Source organism: Barbus barbus, assembly GCF_936440315.1.
Source record: "Barbus barbus genome assembly, chromosome: 2".
Lineage (NCBI taxonomy): Eukaryota > Metazoa > Chordata > Actinopteri > Cypriniformes > Cyprinidae > Barbus > Barbus barbus.
This window is the reverse complement of record NC_136730.1, coordinates 40,337,844-40,357,365: the sequence shown is the minus strand read 5'-3', so window position 1 is coordinate 40,357,365 and position 19,522 is coordinate 40,337,844. Positions and strand designations below refer to the sequence as shown.

The following is a 19,522-nucleotide window of genomic DNA, read 5'->3' as shown; positions in this document are numbered from 1 at the left end:
ATTTTTTCTGTTGAACACAAAGAAGATATTTTAAAGAATGTTAGTAAGCAAACAGTTGCCAGTAGCCATTGACTTCCATAGGTTTCTTTCTCTTTTTTAATATATATATATATATATATATATTCTCCTCTGTCGTGTGTGTCTTGTGTTCCCGCCGCTTGTGTCCATATTTGGTTTGTTTCCTGTCCTTGTTAAATGTGATTATTAGTTAATTCTTGTCCAGCTGTGTTTGTCTCATTATCTATGATTGTCCTGTGTATTTACAGTCCTATCTGTTCAGTTTTATTTTGTCTGGTCTACTCGTTACCCCCGGTGTTCCCGTCTGTGTCAGCCTTGCCTTTTCTTGCCCTGCCTTATTTGGAGTCATTAAAGCCTATTATTTTGAGTTTATCCTCGTCTCCGTGTTCCTGTATCCTTCTCGTGTGTGCTCCGTGATTATTACAAACTGCACATTTTAAAAGTGTACTTAAGTGTGTTAAGAAATTATCATGAAATTGTACTCTAAGTACACGTGTTCTTTTATTTAATTTATATTATATTGTCTGAAAGAACAGTTTTTTTGTTTTGTCTTTAATATATTTTCAGATTTGTAGACTACAAGTGCACATACAATTAAGCACACTTCTTCACTAGCTTTCACAGGATACAACAATTAAAATTATTTACAGATAAATCTACCTAAACATTTCATCTTGGAAAAATACCACAAAAGCCCTCGCTTCACCGAATCACCTGCAAAGATGCTAAAACAGCTGTATAGAAATGTCATGGTTGTGCATAGATAAACGCTGCTTAGTCATGCTATGTTTCTGGTAGATTTCTAAATTCTACTAGATATTTTTTTTTTAGAAATTAATCTATCATCCTAAACACTTTTTCTTCTCCCCCTCCCCAAAAAAACCAGCAGACAAACCAAAACATGGCATCTTTGACATTTTGCTGGTGTCATGTCATCGTGTGTGTCAGGGCATAGTGTGTCAGCAGACGCTGATTTACTTTTGTCATTACGGTTAGAATTGGTGGTCTTATCAGCGCTAACTGTTGTCACCCCTACAGCTCTATGGAAGCTGCCAGGTCCTTTCAATTGTGAGTATTATCTCTCGACATCTCTCCCTAATGTGAGAGCCACTTCTGGGTTCAGCTTACACTTTATTCTAGTGCTTAAGACACCATGACCGACATGAAGAGAAAGAGGGTAAAGTGACCCAGATGAGTACTCACTAATTGTACCATTTTGAGGACCAGCGGCCTGCGCTCTGAGTCCTGACAGCTTTATCTTTACATTCATAGATGAAGGTTGGGAATCGGCCACTCAACATGACACTTTATGTCAACAGTGGGACCGACAGAGAATCTGTCAACCTTCGGTGAAGGCCAATGAAAATTAAATCCCGCTCTCCTCAAAACCCGAGAATGAGCTGACAAAAATTATTTGCCTCTGCAGTGGAAAAATGATGAATAACCACCTTATCATCAGAGAGAGAGAGAGATGATTTACACTGCAAAAAATGCTTAGCATTTTAGTCAGTAAAAATATCTAAACATTTTTCAAAATAAATTTACTTGAGAAGAAAAATGTAGACTTTCAGAAAATATATCTTCAGTTAAGTTAAATTACCCCAAAAAAGCCTTCTATGCAGAATTACATGCAATAATAAGACTTTTCAGATAATACATACCAAACAAAACTATTCACCCTCAGGCCATCCAAGATATAGATGAGTTTGTTTCTTAATCGGAACAGATTTGGAGAAATTCAGAATAAGAGTTCAAACATGCAGCCAAAGGAAATGCCACAATACTTTCTGTAGGGCTGTCTTGGCTGGTCATCGTAGGTTTTGAGCTGTTAGAAGCAGTGATGGATTGATTTCATGAATGTTGAATTATATTGGTTGAGAACTTCACATTCAGTTCAATACAGCTTAGCTGTCCCAGCTCCTGGAGTCCATATTGACGTACACAAAGATTGAATTATTTTCTTTCTATAGCCAGGCATAATAAGAACGTCTTCCAGCAGGTAAACCAGGTTTCCTCACAGAATCTGAGAAAAGGTTGGCATTTTATGTTCTTAACAGACTTAAGTACAGTAATTATCTGTTTATTCCCTGGTAAATGCACTTTGTAATTTCAAATTAAAAGTTTTACTTCAAAGTTTATTTTAAATCTTTATGTTTTTATAATCTTTTGTCATGCTTTATAGTAGTACACTTATTTTAATGTGTTGGCTGACATACTAGAGCAAGTTTAGATTTTTTACTTCATCATTACGAATGTATAAAATACCAATACCATTTCAATGCATGCATACTCGTTTCAACAAAAAGTTTACCATAAATGCTTGTCAGTGCATTCAGCAATACACTTGAAACAATTTAAAGACAATACAAGTAATTATGAAATTAGATGTAAAGGTGTACTTAAGTCTTGAGTAAAAAATGAAATAAAATAAAATACAATTCAGCTAATTGCATTTAATATTAAACTATAATACATTTTCATTTAATTGCAATTAACATGCAGTTAAGTGTCTGTAAACATGACACACTTCAAGTGTATTATTTCAATAATAAGTGTTCTTTTTAAAAAGTATGCAAAAGTGTACTTCTTTGTCATAAGTGAATAGATAGATCCTGCAAAAATGGATGCCAGTTTAAGTCAGTTTAACATCAAGGACTTAATTAAAATGTCTTCTCAAAAGCTTTGACACCCAATAAGATTGCTTAGAGACCTTCAGCACGTCAGTCTTCCTTTATGTTATCATATTATAATAGCTAGCTGTGGTAGGATCAGTCAAGCTTAATGTTTTGTATTGACTGAAACAAGAAGTGCACTTGAGATAATGGTGATGAAAGATTGATGCTTTCAGTCATGAGCAGTTCTGAGATAATGGGCCTGTTTTATTATGATCATATCTTCACCAGTTCTTCCAATCAATTGCTATTTGTTCATGTATGTTAATCAGTCATTTTCGACGGAGATGAAAGTTGTGCTCTAATAAGCGTTGAAGAAAGTTTTTGGTGAGGTTGATAGAGGGATTTTTGCTGTCAAATCAAATCAGAAGACAGATTTCGTTTAGTGTCTCCCGGTTCAATCATAAAACTCATATTTGCAGGCGTGGGTAAAGCATTAGAGCAATTTGTAGAGCCACAAGCTGTTCATATCCAATGTTCTCTGGCTTTTGGAAGAGACATTCTCTTCACGTTCACTCGTGCAAATCCACAATCTCAGTGATCGATGAGAGACGCCGTTCGCTCAAGGATAAACTCTGTAGGCATGAGCCTGGCTGAGCACAACATCCCACTCAAGGGCAAGGTGAATTACATTGTGGCTATAAGAAAAGTGACCTTTAGCTTCTGTCATACCTGTGGCTAGTGTCAGGATCATTAAGGGCAAGGAAATAGAGCAAAACAACTGTCAGATAACAATCACTGTGATTGGCCAATATGAGTTCAGTTCAGTCAGTCGTCACCTACACTGGAAACATTCTGTCTGAAGAATATACTTAGTACATACCATCATTTCTTTCTATCAGAGATTTCATTCTTTCATATACACTGAATTTTTCGTAAATTAAATATTGTAGTATGTTTTACAAGACAAAACTATTTCAAACTTTTAGAGGAATGTGGAAACAGTCTATTATTCAATGGTGTGTTGTAGCTTACTTGTGTGCTTTCTGCTGTCTGTTTTTCTTTTTGCTTTTTCTAATCATTGTTTATATCCGTATTATCCAAATTCACCCCCGTGAAACCTGGTTTCAAAATGTTGCTTTTTTTCTTTATGAAAATACAAGTGCTAAAATATATGTATATATATATATATATATATATATATATATATATATATATATATATATATATATATATAAATAAATCGATCCCCTGCTGATTTTGTTTGATTGCACTGGCAAAGAAATTATCAGTCTGTAATTTGAATGGTAGGTTTATTTGAACAGTGAGAGACAGAATAACAAAAAAAAAAAAAAAAAATCCAGAATAACGCATTTCAAAAAGGTTATAACTTGATTTGCATTTTAATGAGTCAAATAAGTATTTGATCCCCTATCAATCAGTAAGACTTCTGGCTCCCAGGTGTCTTTTCTACAGGTAAGGAGCTGAGATTAGGAGCACTCTCTTAAAGGGAGTGCTCCTAATCTCAGTTTGTTACCTGTATAAAAGACACCTGTCCACAAAAGCAATCAATCAAGCAGATTCCAAAATCTCCACCATGGCCAAGACCAAAGAGCTGTCCAAGGATGTCAGGGACAAGATTGTAGAGCTACACAAGGCTGGAATGGGCTACAAGACCATCGCCAAGAAGCTTGGTGAGAAGGTGACAACAGTTGGTGCAATTATTCGCAAATGGAAGAAAGACAAAATAACTGTCAATCTCCCTCGGTCTGGGGCTCCATGCAAGATCTCACCTCGTGGAGTTTCTTTTTTTTTTTTTTTTTTTTTTTTGGCCTGTCAGTAACACAGATAACACATGACAGTACGTATGTGTAGTTATGCTATCATCATTCACAGCCTTTTTTTTTTTTTTTTTTTTTTTTTTTTTTTTATATTATTTTTTTTTTATTAATTAATTAATTAAATTTTATATACCCTTTTATTTATACCTCGTGGAGTTTCAATGATCATGAGAACGGTGAGGATTCAGCCCAGAACTACACAGGAGAATCTTGTCCATGATCTCAAGGACAGCTGTTACAATTGGTAACACACTACGCCGTGAAGGACTGAAATCCTGCAGAGAGCACATGTACAGGCCCGTCTGAAGTTTGCCAATGATTCAGATGAGAACTGGGTGAAAGTGTTGTGGTCAGATGAGACCAAAATCTAGCTCTTTGGCATCAACTCAACTCTCCGTGTTTGGAGGAGGAGGAATTCTGCCTATGACCCCAAGAGAACCATCCCCATCATCAAACATGGAGGTAGAAACATTATGCTTTGGGGGTGTTTTTCTGCTAAGGGGACAGGACAACTGCACCGCATCAAAAGGACGTCGGACGGGGCCTTGTACCGTCAGGGCCAGGGCATTGAAAATGGGTCGTGGATGGGTATTCCAGCATGACAATGATCCAAAACACACGGCCAAGGCAACAAAGGAGTGGCTCAAGAAGTATACCAAGTACTAAGTCCTATTTTGATAAGGGGTCACATACTTATTTGACTCATTAAAATGCAAATCAATTTATAACTTTTCTGAAATGCGTTTTTCTGGATTTTTGTTGTTGTTATTCTGTCTCTCACTGTTCAAATAAACCTACCATTACAATTATAGACTGATCACTTGTTTGTCAGTGGGCAAACGTTTTTCTTATATATATACAGGTCCTTTTCAAAAAATTAGCATATTGTGATAAAGTTCATTATTTTCTGTAATGTACTGATAAACATTAGACTTTCATATATTTTAGATTCATTACAACACAACTGAAGTAGTTCAAGCCTTTTATTGTTTTAATATTGATGATTTTGGCATACAGCTCATGAAAACCCAAAATTCCTATCTCAAAAAATTAGCATATCATGAAAAGGTTCTCTAAACGAGCTATTAACCTAATCATCTGAATCAACTAATTAACTCTAAACACCTGCAAAAGATTCCTGAGGCTTTTAAAAACTCCCAGCCTGGTTCATTACTCAAAACCGCAATCATGGGTAAGACTGCCGACCTGACTGCTGTCCAGAAGGCCATCATTGACACCCTCAAGCAAGAGGGTAAGACACAGAAAGAAATTTCTGAACGAATAGGCTGTTCCCAGAGTGCTGTATCAAGGCACCTCAGTGGGAAGTCTGTGGGAAGGAAAAAGTGTGGCAGAAAACGCAGCACAACGAGAAGAGGTGACCGGACCCTGAGGAAGATTGTGGAGAAGGACCGATTCCAGACCTTGGGGGACCTGCGGAAGCAGTGGACTGAGTCTGGAGTAGAAACATCCAGAGCCACCGTGTACAGGCGTGTGCAGGAAATGGGCTACAGGTGCCGCATTCCCCAGGTCAAGCCACTTTTGAACCAGAAACAGCGGCAGAAGCGCCTGACCTGGGCTACAGAGAAGCAGCACTGGACTGTTGCTCAGTGGTCCAAAGTACTTTTTTCGGATGAAAGCAAATTTTGCATGTCATTCGGAAATCAAGGTGCCAGAGTCTGGAGGAAGACTGGGGAGAGGAAAATGCCAAAATGCCTGAAGTCCAGTGTCAAGTACCCACAGTCAGTGATGCTGGTGTTGGTCCACTGTGTTTTATCAAGGGCAGGGTCAATGCAGCTAGCTATCAGGAGATTTTGGAGCACTTCATGCTTCCATCTGCTGAAAAGCTTTATGGAGATGATTTCATTTTTCAGCACGACCTGGCACCTGCTCACAGTGCCAAAACCACTGGTAAATGGTTTACTGACCATGGTATTACTGTGCTCAATTGGCCTGCCAACTCTCCTGACCTGAACCCCATAGAGAATCTGTGGGATATTGTGAAGAGAAAGTTGAGAGACGCAAGACCCAACACTCTGGATGAGCTTAAGGCCGCTATCGAAGCATCCTGGGCCTCCATAACACCTCAGCAGTGCCACAGGCTGATTGCCTCCATGCCACGCCGCATTGAAGCAGTCATTTCTGCAAAAGGATTCCCGACCAAGTATTGAGTGCATAACTGAACATAATTATTTGAAGGTTGACTTTTTTTTTTGTATTAAAAACACTTTTCTTTTATTGGTCGGATGAAATATGCTAATTGTTTGAGATAGGAATTTTGGGTTTTCATGAGCTGTATGCCAAAATCATCAATATTAAAACAATAAAAGGCTTGAACTACTTCAGTTGTGTTGTAATGAATCTAAAATATATGAAAGTCTAATGTTTATCAGTACATTACAGAAAATAATGAACTTTATCACAATATGCTAATTTTTTGAAAAGGACCTGTATATATATATATATAGAATTAAATGGTTGTATGGTATATTGAATGACATTCATACAACAAAATATTCTTGGGCTGAATACATTTTTGTAAAAATGATAAAAAATGCTTGGCAACTTTTTAGAAAAATGCTGATGGGGAAATAATTAAAATGTCATGTTTAATTTAATATGTTGCTATTGTTTTTGTAATTATTTGTGAAATTTACTAGCAATTTCTGAGTAAAATTTGTTTCAAAGTAAATCCTACAGTTTTTTTCCCCCAGTTTTTTTTATTATTATTATTCAGAAAATGTACAGTATACTGGCATCTGTGTTTGCCAGATATTCCCCTTTTAAAAATAAATAAATAATGCAACACAAATAAATATAAATAAAACAGGCTGGCATATGGGTGCTTGCACTGTATATTTTATAACTGATAACTGTATATTTCACTAGCCAATATAAAGTCACTATGCCCGTAAATTCTAATTCATAAGTAATTATAAGTTATAAGTAATTCATAATTTCTACTTGCATAATTTTACAGCAAGCCATGATTTTTACCGTATTTTACCATGAATTTAAATGTAATGCAATTTTAAAACATTTAGATTTTTTCACCATATATTGGAAGATACTGTAGTTAATCAATTAACAGGTTTTACTGTTTCCTGTAAAACCTACAGAAATACAACCAATATGTTGAATATTTCTACGAATATTTAGAGGGAAAACATAAACTGGGGGAGGAGGCACTCAGAAATTGCTAGTAAATTTCACAAATGATTACAAAGAAACAGCAACACGTTGAATTTAAACAGAGTTTAAAGAATAAAAAGATAATAAAACATTCTCTAATCCATGGTGGCAAATAGACATAGCAGGATTGACTGTGGATGGAAAAAATAGACTGCAAAAAATAAAAAAAAATACTTTTAGTAAAACATTACAAATAAATAAATAAAATCACAAATGTGCACAAATGAATTTTCTACTCAAAGAGTTGATGAGCCATTTCAATATATTATGCTGTTAAAAGGTTTTTAAAAACCTTGTGAACCACTGGGCCTTGTCTTGTGTTTTACTTTTTTTCGTGATCATTTTTTTTTGTGAAGTCTTTGTGATCATTTATTTGTCTTAACAGCAACAGATAATTGAGTTGGTGGAATTAATTCTCTCCCTGTCCCATGGCTACACCATCTGTGAAATCTTCAAGCATGTTTGTCATGCAAACTTAATAGAAAATCAATTTAGCTCCAGCAAACAGGGAATAAGACGATTAGGCCCTCGACTGGATAAACTGCACAAACCCTTACCAAAAATAACATGGTGGTACCATGATACAATCATGCTTTCAGATGTATTGTCATGCTTCTTTGACATTTAGCATGATACCAAATGATTACCATATTCATATACTTGATATTGCCAACATACAATCATACCATTGTAGCAGTTCCCGAAAAGAGAATTTGCATTGCATTCAGATTGAGATCTCAGGAATGCTCTAAAGCAATGCATTTAAAAGTTGATCGGTTGCAGTCTTTGCACCAGTCTTTTATGACATACAGTAATGAATATGTTGGATTGACTGTGGAATCATGTCTGTCTTTCACATCAACTTCCACTGTCTCACCCTCTTTTCCACCAGTTTCTTCTCTGAGAGGGAGAAAATTTAAAATAAATAATAGGAATTCAATTTAACAGTGAAACATAACACATGAAGCACCCAAATGAAAACTTAATGACACTTCTTCATGGTTTGCGTTATATATTCATGTGAGACTTGTTGCCATATTGTTAAAGTTTCATCAGTGTTGTAGATTTTTAGTGGCGTTGACATGGTGGTTAACATTTATTAATAGGAATAAACAATCAAGGCCAAAAATTCTTCTATTTTGCATTTTTCTAATGTAATGTCCTTTTTACTGGTCAAAAGTTTGGAATATTTTGTTTTGTTTTGTTTGTTTTTGAAAGAAGTCTCTTATACTAACATGCAAGGCTGCATTTATTTGATCAAAAATATTGTAAAATATGGTGACATATTATTACAATTTAACACATCTGTTTATCTGAATGAAAAAAAAGGTAATATTGTGAAATACTGTATATTTTTGCGATTTAAATGTTTTCTATTTGAATATATTTTAAAATGTAATATATTCCTGTGATGCAAAGCTGAATTTTCAGCATCATTACTCCAGTCTTCAGTGTCACGTGATCCTTCAGAAATCACTCTAATATGCTGATTTGGTGCTCAAGGAATACTTATTATTATTATTATCAATGTTGAAAATAGTTGTGCTGCTCAATATTGATATAATAACTATTATACACCGCCATTCAAAAATAAAATAAGTAATTTAATTATTAGGTTACAGTTTATTTTGTGTGCTTATTACAGTGTAGTTATACCTTTAAGTACTGAGTAATGTTAATTAACTACATACTATATGTTTAGTGTTAGGATTAGGGTTTGGCTTTGGGCTATTTGCATGTAATTATGCATAATTTATTGTTAATACATGTAACGTGCAACAAGGACACCTTAAAATAAAGTGTTACCAATTAGTATTTTTCTTTAGCAATGATGCATTAAAATGATCAAAAGTGACATTAAAGGCATTTATAATGTTTCAAAAGATTTCTATTTCATATATATGCAGACAAACTTCATATGCATCAAAGAAAAATATAGCACAAAAATGCATCATAAATATATCAAAATATATCTCAAATATATTAAGCAGCAAAAACTGTTTTAACAATGATAATAGCATTATTATCATTATTATCTTTATTAAAGTATGCTATATTAATATATACTACTAAACACTAATATATATATATAGTTTTTATTAGTGTTTAGTAGTATATATTAATATAGCGTAAATAAAATTAATAATGCATTGATTGTACTTTTTAGTACTATTGAACTGCTCTGTTTCTTTGTACATGCAGTATCAGTATGTTTCGTAAGCTGCTGAAGGATGTTAGGTCAGGTGTGATGAATGAAATTCATGAATGTTGTATTGTTTGGTGTGAGAGCACACCTTCTTACTCAAGCAATGCATGCAGTTCCACATCCTGGTTCAGTATGGCTTCTCTGTTAAAGTGCACATGATTGACAGACTCAAGAGTCCTTATTGACACACACACACACACACACACACACACACAGTAACAACAACATCCTCTTTGCTGTGACCAGGAATAATGAGGACATTCCTCCAGGAGGCATTGTAATGTTACAGCTCTTCCTCTCTCTCTTTGTCTCTGTCTTCTTCCCAGATGAGTTAAAGGAGAAATTACAGGACTTTGTCAAGGAGACCAATGGCAAGCAGCCCGGTTTCATTAAATTGGTGCGGCACAGTAAGCAGGAGGGGCTGATCCGCTCACGTGTGAGTGGCTGGAGAGCTGCCTCTGCCCCTGTGGTGGCCCTGTTTGACGCCCACGTAGAGTTCAACACTGGCTGGTGGGTGATATGAGAACTCCGGCTATTCCTAGCGCTTCATAGACAGACTGTAATTACTGCTTCTTTCAATTTAAATGGTCTAAAGGATCAGTGCACTTGTTCAAGCACTGGCAGGAACTGAGGGGCATTTTTTTTTCCTAAAAAGACCTGAAGAAAAAAAAGTTCACTGCTTCAATTTTTCTCTTATCTTCATGTTGCTTCAAACCTATATGAGCTTCTTTCCTCCATGAAACATGAAAGGATTTTTTAAGAATGCACACACGTCTCTTTTGCATAGTGCAAAAGACAAAAGGTTTCAAATTACTTTTGTACTATATTCATTTTTTGATCTATATATGAAGGCTTAATGTGCAGCATATGCTGGAAAAACATGCCTTTTATGCAAAACTCCAAAAACATAGGCCTACCTATACCAATTCACAGCAGTTTCCACCTGAAATGAACACTAGAGGCTGTAAAACACCAACAACTTAAATTCCCTGTCACACAAATTATGGTGAATATTATTGATTAATAAAGACTTATTTTCACAAGATTCCTTTCACAATACTATGTTGTGACCTGAAACTATTTTATCATAATACACAATTTGCAAACTAATGCATTTTAATTTTTACATCACATAATATGCTCCTTATGTATGGCTTTTCTGATGTAGTAAACTTGCTCGGTAGCGCACCTGGTACAGCATTGCACTTGTGAAATGATGTGCTCGGGTATGAGTCCTGTACAACATGATGCACTATATAAGACCTCAGTACTTGTAGAAGCAAGCTGAATTAGCAAATGTGCTTTTATCTCATGTTTACTTTTGTTAACACTGTCATTTAGGTTTAGGGTAGGGTTTAATGTGGGTTAACCCCTGTTACATTATTTTCAAACATGACAGAGCATTAACCTTTTAGTGTAATTCACTGGATATTTCCAAACTGCTGCCATATGTACTTCAACCAACGTAATAAAACGTTGCCAGATTCACATTTATCATTTGTCATTGAAATGAATCTTTTAGTGCCACTCACTGGACATTTCACAAAGTGTCACGAAATGTGTACCATTATGCAGAAATGTTGCCACAGGTGCATTTTATTTATTAATAATGTGAGGAACAGACTGATATGTAAGTCATTATGCACTCAAAATCTTCATCTCTAACATTCAAATTTCATTCACACTTCATTTTCAAACTTGGCAACACATCGAGTTCATTCTTGGATGAACTATTCCTTTAACCTGGTCATGTATGAACATAGATCATACAGACGCCCTTCATCATCAAAAGAAGTTCTGGATCTTAGAGTTGGCACACCATGGCTTCTCTCATAGCAATCTGACCCAGATATGTCAGTGCAATTTGAATAACACCCAGAATTTTTCTGCCTTTAATCAGCTTTGATGTAATTTTAAAGCCGTACTGTACTGCTCAATTTGCATCTCTCTAGAAGAACCAGTCCTAAAATAGTACTGAGGATGAGCTGACTGAATAGGCCCTGTTTGTTATTTAATTTAGTTGAGAATGCACTGCCTGTTCAGCCTCACGTTTCATACTCAAATAATGCCTTTTTGCCCACTGGGTGGTAAACTATTTTATTGTTATTTCTACAGGGCTGAGCCTATTCTCCAAAGGATCAAAGAAGACAGAACCAGAATTATATCTCCATCTTTTGACAATATCAAATACGACACATTTGAGATTGAAGAGTACCCACTCTCTGCTCAGGGCTTTGACTGGGAACTGTGGTGCCGGTATCTGAACCCACCAAAATCCTGGTGGAACTTGAACAACAGCTCTGCTCCAATCAGGTATTTTGTTCAATTTATTAATTTAGGAATAAATAATAATAATAATAGTATTTATTTATTTGTTTATGATTGTAAATATTTGTATTTATTGAAATATATTTTTTTATTTAAAATTTTGTATTTATTTTTTTGTGTGCATTTATTTAAATAATGAATAATAATAATAATAAACAAATCTCTGAACTTTATTTATAACTAATGATTTTTTTTATTTTTATGTAAAGCTTGTTAGTTTTTTATTTAGATCTCAACCTTTATTTATTTATTTGTTTGTTTTTATTTATTTAAATAAATCTCTGAACTTTATTTATTTATCTCTTTATTTAAATCTGTTTGTTTATGTATGTATGTATGTATGTATATAATTATTTAAATCTTGATGTTTGTTTTGTATGTTTTATTTAAATAAATGTCTTCATTTATTTGGCTGATTTGGCTGATATTACAATACATGTATATTTAGTTAATGTAATTCTCTAATGTAAATCTCTAGGAGTCCGGCCCTGATTGGCTGCTTTGTGGTGGACAGGGAATACTTCGCAGAGATCGGTCTGCTGGATGAAGGCATGGAGATTTACGGAGGAGAGAATGTGGAGCTGGGTGTGAGGGTGAGAAACTATATCATTCTGAGCAGGCTATGGGGTAATGAATATAATGGATTTGCTCTCGAAGGATTAATGACTCTAATGGTCCTCTTTTCTTGGCAGGATAGTTCAAGTTGGCACAATTGACTGTATCTCTTGTCAAAATGCATTCTTTTGATCTGGTTGTAATTGTTATGCACTTTAAAAATGAGACGGCTTTTTTTTTAACATCTTGACGTCCAACATTAGTGTAAGTGGGGTTATTATAACTACAACCATAATAAAATGTTTTAAATAGTTTGAGATGAAGTAGAACAAGGCAAGACACTTTTGAATTTAGGGTTGCTACTAACATTTATTATTTTATTTTTTTTTTCATTTTATTAATGCAATGATATTTCAACATTTTCTCATTAAAATTCTTTCTTTGCAAATTATAAGACATTTTCAGTACTGCAAATGTCCAGAAGTCCAACATACTGTAAACTCAGCACAAACTTGGCTATAGTGCCAATTATAACTGGAAATGCACATTTATTAATTATTTATCATTCCAAATACATGTCCATTTTTCCTAAGGAAAACAAATCTTTCCTTACTAATTCTGTAAACTATACAGGGAACCCTCTTATTTGGTACACTGGTATAATATTAAATGTTAAAATGAAGTCCAAATTATTCAATTGAATCGCTATACTTGTTTATTACAAACATTTAAATTTAAAAACATTGAAAAGTTATTTTCGATGCCTTTTTTGATTCTCAAAGCTCAGGCAATACAGACCTATATTTTGTATTATCCATTCATACTTTTGTTTTTACATTGCACCGGGTCTGTGCTGATGAAAAGCAGCCTCGTGGCATGAAAACTACCACTTTCGCTGAAGGTAGGTGTTAGATTTGAGCAGTGTTAGATTTGCACCACACATTTGCTTCACATATTTCTTTTTCTGTGCCACCCTCCTCTACAGGCCGGTGTTATACAGGCTTCTTGATATGGTTGACTGGTGCACCTTTACTCTGTTTTCAGATACTGAACTCTCAAAGCGAACATTGTCCTTTATATGGCTGTTCTCACAAGTCTCCTGCTGTTTGTGCAAGGAGTTTCATAGAGCAACATTTTCTAGGCAACGTCTGGGTGGTTTGATGCAGCTTCCATTTCTTTATAATTGAAATAAGATTGCCCGCTGGGACACATAAACACTTGGATATTGTTGTCCTTACTTATGCATTTGGTTTACTTAATTTCTGACTTCATAGAATAACTCTTTAGTATTCATTTCACATATGCCCTTCAAACTCACAACCTGAAGAATGACTCATTATGAACTGTAAACCCCAACATCCTGTGGGAGTTTTAGCCGGAAAATATGGTGGTTTTTAATTAATTCAAATGCAAATTTTTTGAGAATTTAGTTTTAATCTGGAGGATAGAGGTGCTGAATACATATTTCAGTATTTTTTTTATCAAGAATATTTTGTAGCATAACATAGTATCTTTTTAATTTTCAGTTTCATTGCTAGGAAAAAAAATACACCTGAGAGCAAAATGTCAGTGTAGGATTCATAATTAGGTAAAGTTGATTAATAGTCTAAACATTTATGAGGTTTTTAAAGAAGTCTCTTATGCTCACCAAGGATTGTAATAACATTTCACAATATTTATGGTTTTGCCTTGGTGAACAAAAGATGCTATACTTCTTTCAAAAACATTGAAACAATCCAAACTTTTGACTGGTAGTGTATGTATTTAGGCTGGAAGATATTCATTTGGTTAGAGAACAGGTCACACATCATAACCTTCCACCATTATAAATAATCTCATAAAATCCATCGCTCACAGAGGGGATATTTCATAATAGCCTTCAATAAAACTCAGTGACCCTTATGTCAGTTGAACTTCAGACCCTGTTTGCTTTCTTTTCTGTTTATACTGCAGCTATGGTGGTTTATTTGTATATGTCTTTGTCTCCATCCCAGCATAGTCTTAATAAATGTGCTGCACCTGAGCAGAGAGCCATTATAATCCCTAAAGGAGGCCAATAATAATCTTCAAGCATACTGTGACCCCAAAAAGCATTAGACACTTCAAGGAATAGTTCACCCAAAAATTAAAAATTGCTGAAAATTTACTCACCCACAGGCCATATAAGATGTAGATGAGTTTGTTTCAGAACAGATTTGGAGAAATGTAGCATTATATCACTTGCTCACCAATGGATCCTCTTCGGTGAATGGGTGCCGTTAGAATGAGAGTCAAAACAGCTGATAAAAACTTCACAGTAGTCGTGAGCATTACATGTGGATTATTGTGATGGTTTCATCAGCTGTTTGGACTCTTATTCTGACGGCACCCATTCACCGCAGAGGATCCACTGGTGAGCAAGTGATGTAATGCTGAATTTCTCCAAATCTGTTCTGATGAAAAAACAAACTCATCTACATCTTGGCTGGCCTGAGGGTGAATACATTTTCAGCAAATGTTCATTTCTGGGTGAACTATTCCATTAAGCAACAGTTAAAATGACATTGGGCATTGCTGATGACAAAACAAAAAATACACATATGTACTGTGTGGGTATATTACATACAATTCAGAATCTAGAGGGCAAACTTGCTGTCCCTGACTGTCCTCTCGGTGAGTCAACACAACCCTAAAATGACTTTAAAAGCTATGACCACTCTCTCCAAGCACAGTGAAACATAATCATCAATCACACTGAAGGAGAGAGTAGGGTGGCATTTCCCTCCCTGGTAATTTTCCCTCAGTGAATGGCCTGCTTTTAAGATTTTTATGCTTGATAATGCCACTGATTGCTCTTCTCTGAAAGCATGCACAATTTTCTCAGAGACATACTTTTTCACTGTCCCTCGCTGGTTTGTGGATAAATGGAAAGTGAATCGTTCTGATTGCACACAGAGACACAGTGTGCTAGATTTGTTCATGTCTCTGTTTATACCAGATTATGGTAAAAGCAATGAAAAGACAGGCTGCTGAGAGAAGGCAGAGGTGCTTTAGTCAGATTAGAGGCGCTACTACCTCTTACCTCACTTTACCCACAATTCCCAGTGGGTTTCATCTGTCTGCAGTATATTACGGCAGCACTACGCTGACAATGAGATGGTGAGTTATATGTGTGCAGATTAAAGTTTCAGAGAGAAAGGCAATTTTCAGATCGTATCACTGTTTCAAATACCGTTCTATATTGAGGTAGAAAAACTATGTCCTTGATCAGCGTTAAATGCTAAGTGGGTGAGAAGCAAATGAATCACATCTCTGAAGCCTTCTGAGGTGATAAACGGAGATTAGAGCGTCGTGTGATAAAGCTCATGAAGCATTTATGCAATATGCAGATGGAGCCCTCACACACACTGAATCACTTGAAGAAATAAAGGACATTATGTGGAACATGTAAGCGAATTATAGTGTACCAGAGATAAAATAAATAGGCTGTGCACAGATTTGATGGTTCAGTGTAAAACAACCAAAATTGACTATTGTGGCCTAAGCACTTGGTGGTTCTTATGGTGAGCAAATGTGATATTTCAGGTCATGTTTCATCCCAAAATCACTAAAATAAGGTATAATTTCTCATTTTTTTATTTCACTATAGAGTGAAATATAACCTGGACCTGGAATTTTTGGTACTGGTATAATATAATGTGAGTTTCAGTCCTCCAGTGAGTAATTTGATTGGTGTGGCTGATATTTTTAGCGAATCATAGCTGATTTTTCGCTGTTGGTGTCCCTCTGCTTGCCCGTTACTTTTTATTCTTCATGTAGTTCTACACTAGTCTGGATTCTTCTATTTTGTTGCTGAAAATCTAATGTCATCGATCCATTCAAGCTACCAGAGACCATTCTGCTCTTTGCTATGTAAACTCAAAGCATGCTTAGTATATGCTTTCCTCTGGGAGGGCATTAGATAAAGGATAAAGGAAAATGAGAGCGTGTTGCTGGTATTTTTGCAGTAGGCCAAGGTCTGAAGGGCATCGAACAGCATTGTGTGAGGGCTCTTTCTGTCCTTCTTTATCCAAAGGGAATGAGGCTTTGCTGATGGAGCACCTCAGAAGTTGAAACAGATGGCCTTTTCTAGTCTGAAATAAAACTGAGCTACCGTTAGCTACAATAAAGAGTCATGTCAGCGCACGCTGCTGTCTTAAGCAACTGTCTAGGACTGCTGGAGCGTAATTGATTAATGTGATTTTACATACATTTCCATTTCTCGTTGATTTTACTCAGTGAACGGTGACTCAGATTCTCAGATGTGGATTGTTGACTTGCTACGCAGTTAGTTCACTGTGGAAAACTGAACATAGCAAGGTGACAGAAACTCTAAGTATTTATAGACTTGTCATCCTTGCAAGTCTTTTTCATTAGAGGTTTGCAGGGTTGCAAATTAGATGCAAAAATACTTTGTGTAAGCGTGCACATCACAGTATGTTGGTGTTATCTTCAGCATTGATGCCAGATTTCACTCCACTATCTATGAACTGACAGACAGACATTACTATGTTTCATTACTATTAGGATTTTTTATTAAAAAAAGGATAGTGCTCTAACAAGTAATTAGCTACATACATTACCAAATGATAATTGACATTCAACATGAGTAAATGCATACAGAAATAAAACACAAAATAGTAACACATTATTAATTAACTTCCAGTGAAATATCTTCACAACACTTTATGATGTGTTTACGTCCATCATTATGTGAGTATTGTTGTGTAACTGTGCAACATTTTCTATTTTGAGATGATGAGGTAGTTGGGTTTGACAGCATCTGTCTGGATAGAAATGCACAACTGAGTTACACTGCATCTCTTTTATTTCCTGAAGTAAAAGCAGTTCAGTTTATGAAGGCCAAATGTAGCCCTTGTGAATTGATAGTATGTACGCATTTCACAATGTTAAAAAGTTATGAAATTCATACTGTATATGAATTTCTATGCACATACTCAAACAACCCTCTTACATTTGACAAAATGTGCAGTATACAAAGACCACTCTGCATGGAATAATTTTTCCCACAATGCAGTGCACTCAAACTAACTTGAACTGAAATGAACCACAAGTAATATCTGCTGTGATTATTTAACACAATTTTTGAACATATATTTTAAAATACCTCCAAGAATTAAGAATTTTTATTCAAACTTGTTAAAAAAAAGCAAGTAATGAGGTCATGTGACAACAATGTAGCATTGTACTGTTTTGAATTAACATCGTTTTCTAGCATCGTTTTTGATTGTCAATCACCACAATCAAATATGTATGTATAATAGCCACTAAAATGTATAATTTACATTGACATTTGTGCTAGTTTCATGTATCTAATGTGACTCCACAGTGCCTTTCCTATCACATAATAATATAAATCAATATTTCATGTCCACTTATTTATTTCCTTGGAAAGTAGCTGTATAATAAGCAGGATAATGTACAGTCAGACAGTCATAATCACAAAAATAAACCCTGAATCTGAGTTGCTGACTGGTCATTATCCCTTACATACTAGTTTCACATGCTATTTTAAAAAACAGTTGCGGCCAATACTCAGTGTGTACACTAATGTTCTATTTCAGACATGGCCATTGTTTCACTAGCAGTTGATTTTGCCACTCTTGCTATCCTAAACATCTCTCCGTGATGTGAGGTGAGCACACTCCATGGAAATGGAGCACCCTTGAACAAATGTTTGCACCAGGAAATGAATGACATTTGGGTTCATTTGAACCAGTGTACTCTCCAATCAGTGTCATCACAGCAGAACAAATTCAAGCATTTGGATGATCATTTGAGAGTAAATGTTAGCACACCGGAGGCTAAAAAAACTGCGAAAAAAGTTAGAACTGACAAATGGCATGGCTGCTCTAGTTTCGGGAAACCGTGAGTGTCCGTAGGAGGATTGGCAGGCAGAAAAGAGGGATAAAAGCGGGCGGTCTCACATTCACACATACATACGCACATACTTGAGAAACAGACATTTTTAAACCACCCACTACTCAGTTCAGTGCGCATGTTACTCACGGTAGAGCAGCGACTGTCAAATATTGAGTCTGACAAGGGTAAATTATACAGGAGTAAATATCAGGGGAGTGCGACTGCTAATGCACGCCACGGTCAACAACGACAATAAACCATGACAACAGCAATTCCACCCACGCCGAGGATTTGGTTTGCCTCTTTTCTTTCAATTTAACAACTGCCACTTAAGTATATAGTAGTAAGCGCTTTTAATTGCACTGGAAAACCATCCAAGCTGGTTGTCCTTGGACCTTTTGCTTTCAGACATCTCCAAGGGAGTGAATTTAATGTGCCGTGTGCTGTTTCCAAGTCTGCATGTCATTGGTGTGCCATTGTCATAGAAACTGCTGATTTCATTGAAGGGTTGCTCGTAATTGACTCAAAACAAGGCCTAATTGTGTTCCAGCTTATAACTGGAGCCTGGTGCGATTTTAAATTTGAACTGACTGACTCTTTTAGCCCCTTTCAAGCACCTCATAGAGCCACTTACCGAAGCGCTACATGAGTCAAGGCAGGTGCTCTCACAACCGAGAGTGATTGGCGTGTGTGACCAGATCTCCTGTTCTCTTAAGTGTGTGTTCACACTGACAGCGATTAAATAGCTCAAGGTCAGTGAGTTACTGCTCTGCCGGATGCTACTGTAGTAGGCGTTCACACACGATCGCTGTGTCTGACTGAAACAGGCAGCGGATCGCTTTTGACACTCCCACAACATTTGCTGCATCGTG

At 35.8% G+C, this 19,522-nt stretch overlaps 1 protein-coding gene across 1 annotated transcript in view; it reads left to right on the top strand.

The window, feature by feature from the left end:
* LOC306878242 (polypeptide N-acetylgalactosaminyltransferase 18-like) overlaps window positions 1-19,522 on the top strand; it is a 107,630-nt gene that overhangs the window by 50,606 nt on the left and 37,502 nt on the right. The window contains exons 4-6 of the mRNA XM_079430462.1: window positions 10,193-10,376; window positions 11,982-12,179; window positions 12,673-12,787. Coding sequence (XP_079286588.1) covers window positions 10,193-10,376; window positions 11,982-12,179; window positions 12,673-12,787 — 497 coding nt within the window. The remainder of the gene's footprint in view (window positions 1-10,192; window positions 10,377-11,981; window positions 12,180-12,672; window positions 12,788-19,522) is intronic.